The sequence below is a fragment of the Chiloscyllium plagiosum genome, unplaced genomic scaffold, assembly GCF_037043375.1.
Source record: "Chiloscyllium plagiosum isolate Xiang-an unplaced genomic scaffold, Cpla_swu_hap1 HiC_scaffold_42, whole genome shotgun sequence".
NCBI lineage: Eukaryota > Metazoa > Chordata > Chondrichthyes > Orectolobiformes > Hemiscylliidae > Chiloscyllium > Chiloscyllium plagiosum.
The window spans coordinates 21,695,787-21,701,880 of NW_028270180.1; the positions used below are offsets into that span (position 1 = coordinate 21,695,787).

Genomic DNA, 6,094 nt, shown 5'->3' on the forward strand with positions numbered 1-6,094 from the left:
CGGCAGTCAAACTTTTTTTTAACCTGATTTTCTAGAAACTTCTGTACGTTACCGCTGCTAAAGAGGTGGTTCGGATCCCACTGAGGCAGTGTGAAAAATATAATGAAAGCTGTGAAAGCTGCATCATGGCCAGGGACCCCTACTGTGCTTGGGATGACAGAGAGAAGAATTGTGTCCCTGTCACATCTCGCTCCAGGTACGTATGGGGAACCATTTTCCACACTGTAATGTAATCTAATCTAATCTAATCTAATCTAATCTAATCTAATGTAATCTAATGTAATCTAATCTAATCTAATCTAATATTTCAAACCCCTTTTCTTATATTTTCCAAAGCCTCATCCACTGCTCTCCCGAGGGAAACTAATCGAGGCTGACAGTTCAGTCTAGCCCTCAGGCCCTCGGGGTACCTCCATTATGGTGTGACCTTAAACTGAACTTCTTTCTGCCCCCTCAGGGGGATGCAGAAGATCCTGTGACATTGTTTTGATGACACATGGGATATGGGTCTCTCCCATCGCCAATACTTACCCCTCAGATAAGGTCACTGAAGTCAGCTTACCACCTCAACATTTCACTGCTGCTGGTGGGAGCTTGCTGTGCACAGGCCAGCTGCCACATTTCCTACATTAGGAAAATGACAACAGTTTCAAAAGTACTTCACTGGCTACAAAATGCTTTAAGATGTTCTACAGTTATCCATAAATGGCTGTTACAGTGCCCAGTACAATCGTTCCGCAGGCTCCAGTGCAATACCCATTACACATCCCTTAGAATGTGCAGGAGAATGCCAGTTACCCAGTAGCACCCATGTTACCCAGTGTAGTGTCCATTGTTTAGTTGAATCCCTATTTACCCAGTACAATTCCCATTAAACGGCACCAATCTGGGTTTGAGAGTGCACTGGAAGCCAGTGGAGATCACTGGGCACTGGAATGATTGATGAAGAGTACTCCGAGGAGAAAGTGAGGTCTGCAGATGCTGGAGATCAGAGCTGAAAATGTGTTGCTGGAAAAGCGCAGCAGGTCAGGCAGCATCCAGGGAACAGGAGAATCGACGTTTCGGGCATAAGCCCTTCTTCCTGATTCCCTGGATGCTGCCTGACCTACTGCGCTTTTCCAGCAACACATTTTCAGAAGAGTACTCCGAGTCAGGACATGGGCAGCAGAATCTCCCTCGTCCCGAAAATATTTTGTAAACCAAGACATGTAAGAGGCAACCGGAAAAGCACTGATTTTCTTTTGAAATGAAGACTAACGGTGCCCTGCTGATAATCTCCCTTTTGGAATGTGAAGGCTGTGAAAGCATTAATGTCCTGTGACTAACCTCACAGAGGGGAGAACTGTAGCACCCAGACTTACCTCAGCATTGTATTTATTTTCACAGCAACCTTATCCAAGATCCTGAAAATGGTGATCACAAGAAATGTCCTTCAGAAAGAGGTGAGGTTCCGCTGAGAGAGAGTACAGCGATTCTCGTTCTTATTGATCTGGCCACAGAATCAGTGTCTCAGTTCATTTCTCAGTTATCGCTCACAACAGCACAGCAGTTATGAAGGTCACTTGTTACAATGAGTGGATGATTTCTCTGAGCAGCTCAATCACAACAGATACAAAATAATCAGAAACGTTTCTGACTAAAACTGCAACAGCTTCCAAAAGATATTGTATTCACTTTGCATTTTAACATTCCAAACTGTTACATTTGTTTGAAGTTTTAAAGTGGCATCCAACGCTTTTTAAATGCTTGGGTTCTCCCACTGCCCCGCACTGTCCCCTGGGCTCAGAATGCTCCTCAGCTTCAAACTGTTCTGCGGTGATGAGGAGTCATCTCGACTCGAAACATTAGCTTGCTCTCTCTCTCTCTGGATGCTGCCTGACCTGTAGAGGTCTCCAAACGTTTCTTTTATTTTCTGTCCTGCGATGACCTTCGCTTCAGTCACCGTTTGTAAAACATCCCATATACCGTCAAGTCTCTGTGCAAATTGAGCTGCACATTGCTGCTGGGGGTGAGGGAAACTAATTTGACTGAACCTGTCACTGAAGGAGCCCTTGAGGTCACAGGTGGAACTCTGTGCCTTCAGTGGACAGTAACACTCGGGAAAGGTGACAAATTGAACTTCCACCCAGTCACGTAGGTCCCCCACCAGATAGAAACGTGAAAATGACCCCTACTTCGGAGGGGATTGTAACTGGGGGGGTGGGCTTCTGTGAAGGGCCGGAGCTGCATGATTTATTTACATTCTGTTTCCCACAGACCAACATGGTGGAGGGGGAGGGGGAGGGGTATGTTGGTGTCGGGGTTGGAGGGAACAGCATCTGGCTGGTTAAACCTGTGTGAATTAGCAGCAATAAACTGGAGCTAGGCTGATCGGGATTGTTCCCCAGTGGGAATGGGATGTCACAGTGTTGGGAATGGAATATTCAGTGCAGCATCAGGACAATGCAGCCAGCACGATGGTTTGATCAGTAACGGGTAGATCACTGACCTACAGGGGCAGCAGAGTGTACCAGCGACAAGATGCACTGCAGCAACTCAACAAGACTCCTTAGACAGCACCTTCCAAACCCGTGAACTCTACCACCCGCAAGGGCGTGGGAACAGACACATGGGAACACCACTTTGCAAGTTCCCCTTCAAAGGTCATTGCAGAACAGTTTGAAGCTGAGGAGCATTCTGCGCCCGGGGACAGTGTGGTGCAGTGGGATCAGTTTGGATTGTTCTGTCAAAGAGATTAATGCTATCAAGGATAGAGGGGTCAGATCCTTTGGTGATCTGAATATTTATGGCTCTTTGAGGCGTCTGGCTGAACTGAAATTATGGCAAAAAACAATTGAACCCTGAACTGTCGGACCTCAACTATTCTCATACCAGAGACTCTGAAGGCAGCTTTCATACGATGAAGTGCTAACGGTTTTGGTTTCTTTTATTCCTAGTTGCGTTTTACCATTCCTCACAGAGCACGAGTCAAGATCTGAATCACATTTTCGTCCTGGAGGGACATGGCTCAGTTTATCTTTCATGCCCTAAGCAATCCCAACATGCAGATTACTCCTGGAGGACGCAGAACCACACAATGGACTGTTCTTCAAATGAAGATGAATGCCTTTTCTTCATAAGTAACCTTGCAGAACATGAAGGTAGCTCGTACCAATGTGTTTCAAATGAAAGGGGATTTGAACAGTTTCACACGTCGTATTTGATTAAGGGCAGTGGGTCTTTGATGTATTTGACCAGATACAGTATTGCTGTCTACTGTATTTTCATGACAGCTGTGGCTCTGCTCTTGCACTGAGTTTGAGCAATGACTCTCTCTCTTGTCCTCTTGTCGCAGAGATTGGAAACAACTTGTTTATGCTTCTAGTCTGGATTGCTGCTGGGATATATTGAGGGTAAACACACTGAAATATTCTGAATAGCCCTACCTCAATGGCCAAGTGACACGTCTAAGGAAGGTCGAAGGTCAAATTAACTGAATTGTTATCTATTTGAGAATTGCAATTTAACCTTTGCATTCATCACCGCAACAAACATTACATTCATCCATAGATTTACAAACATTTACAGATTTTACAGCTCAAACCTTTATAGCGCTTTACAGAAATTCTTCATTTCTGTGGCATGGTTGGAACTCCATTGGAATGTTGAGTATGGACCCTGAACCAACAACAGAGGGAGAAAAGTAAGAAAGGTAATGTTGATAGGTCAGATGCTGAAGAATGGGAGGAAACCTGCAATGGTGGAGAGCCATCACTCCCAGTGGATGCACACACCCCCCAGTCACATGGACTGCAGCAGTTTGAGACGGCAGCTCACTGTCCCCTTCTCGGGGGCAATCATGGTTGGATAATAAGTGCTGACCCAGCTGGAGACACGCACAGCCCATGAAATGGACAGGAGAGGTCAGGCTCTACTGTGATGCACCCATAGTTTAATAGTTACTGCAGCTAAAGGAATGTGTGAGCATCATATCTGTCTCTTTTCTTGAGCTGGCTGCTTTTGGGAAAGGAGAGAGAATTTGGGAGAGCTTACTGCATGACAACAGAGACTGTGTAACAATACTGAAATGTGGGGGTATCCACACTGGAGTGATTGTTGGTAACCCAGTGTTGCAGCACAGGAGTTGCTGTGAAATGCAGTTGATGTTCCTATGACATCCTGAAACAGCCCAGTTTAAAGCCACCCATTAAAAGTTGGCTCTGAGAACCACTCGTTCAAGAAGCTTGACATGGGGGAACAAAGATTCTCAGCCACATGAGCCCACGTTACATTCTGCTATCGCTCTGAGAAATACTGTGTCAGTGTGATTGTTAGGTTTGGTGCATAGCTGGAAGTGAAACTTCAAGTGACTCGGTGAAGCCTGATTAGACTTGTGCAATGTGAGCTGTTTCTGGTTTTGTGTCTGGGTTGTGACCGAGTAAACAGATCACAAAGCTACGGGACAGTCTGTCTTTGTGCAGTTCCCAGCATTAATCATGGCAGAGGCTCCCAAGTGCTTACAAAGATGGATTGTGATTTTGAGGTGACACATAACCTTCTCGAGCTGAGTGGTAAGTGTTAGCCACCCACAGCTCAGGACGACAGCGATGGGGCTCAACCACAGCAACTGGATAAGAAGCCTCATTCTTGTGAATGTCCATTTCACCTTTACGCTTGAAACTTTGTGCGATTTAGTTCTTTGTTCACCTTATGAGAAACAACAGAGATTGCTTGGTCTTGTAACCGATGTGCTTTTAGCAGAAACAAGCCCTTCATATCCAGGCTGCAAGTACAGAGCTGAATGCAAGCGCAGTCATTTTAACCAGTGTCCTGCTTAACAAGGGCATCCATTGTCACTGAACTAGTTAACTGCATCAACCCTACTTCACTGACCTAGTAGCAATACTGAAAGTCCTAGATCTTCTTTCACTTTGAGTGCATACAACTGCAGTGAGGGAAGCCACTTTTTAAACTCAGGACTAGACTCATTTTACAACAACAACTTGCATTTGCCCAGCCCCTTCAAGATCGCAAAACTTCAGCAGACACGGATAGGACTATTTTGGTTGAGGAATACGGTCAGTTTGGGTTAGTTGGACCAAAGGGTCTGTTTCCTGGCTGCATGACTCCATAAACTGTATTTTCTCACCAAACATTGAGGGCCTTCATCCTTATGTCTCTTTCTGTATAACTTTGATAAAATGTTAGGGAAAATTCAAAGTTACTTTTCCTTAACACAACGGATTTTAAAAAATGTAAAGTAATAATCTATGAAGTTTCCCTTAAATGTGCATTTGAAAACAGGGTTTTACATTTCTAACAGAGTATTGCTGAAAACAAGTCATAGTCTGTTGCAGCAATGTGTCTGGCTCTGATCAGGACAATTTGCAAGAGTTGCAAAATGAAGAGCAACAGCATTTCTATTTTGTACAGTTACAGAAATTTATGTAGCACAACAATTGTGATTGTGAAATTTGCCATTCTTGCCTTGGTTCCGTTAAATACAAGATGAAAAGCTTTAAAAATCTTTTTTAGAATTCTGTTGCACCAAGTGACCTTGGCCGACAGAGAACTGTCTCACTTGGTGAGAGAATTTCATATACCGTTGTACTACTAAAGAGGCAAACCAGGGAACTGCCAATCCCAGTTAGCCTGGCGTCTATGTTTGGGAAATTCTGTAAATGACAAATCTTCCTCAAATTTTTCAGTGGATCACAGAGTGCCAGCGTGGATTCGTAAAGGATCCATCATGCTTAAGAAGTAAGAGCAGGAGTAGGCTATTCAGACCCTGAAACCTCCCTGCTGTTCAAGAAGATCACAGTGGATGCATAATGAACCTTTTTTGAAGAGGTAACTAAGGTCATGAACAGGGGCTCGTCCATACAAATTGCTGGAGAACGGCAGCAGGATAAGCAGCATCTGTGGAGAGAAAACAGTGTGTACATTGACTCTAGTCACCCTCCTTCTGAATAGTTCTGAAGAAGACTCACTGGGCTTGACATGTTAATTCTGTAATTATCTGTTTTCCTCTCCTCGCTTTTTAAATAACGGGGTTACGTTTGCCATCCTCAATCTGTTGCAACTGCTCTGGAGTCTATAGAATTTTGGAAGATGA

The 6,094-nt window shown here is 44.5% G+C and overlaps 1 protein-coding gene across 1 annotated transcript in view; it reads left to right on the forward strand.

The window, feature by feature from the left end:
• The window catches only part of LOC122542435 (semaphorin-7A-like), a 37,092-nt gene extending 31,588 nt beyond the window's left edge, over positions 1–5,504 (forward strand). Inside the window, exons 12-14 of the mRNA XM_087982206.1 lie at positions 36–196; positions 1,387–1,442; positions 2,937–5,504. Coding sequence (XP_087838332.1) covers positions 36–196; positions 1,387–1,442; positions 2,937–3,295 — 576 coding nt within the window. The 3' untranslated portion in view covers positions 3,296–5,504. The remainder of the gene's footprint in view (positions 1–35; positions 197–1,386; positions 1,443–2,936) is intronic.
• Positions 5,505–6,094: the final 590 nt, after the last annotated feature.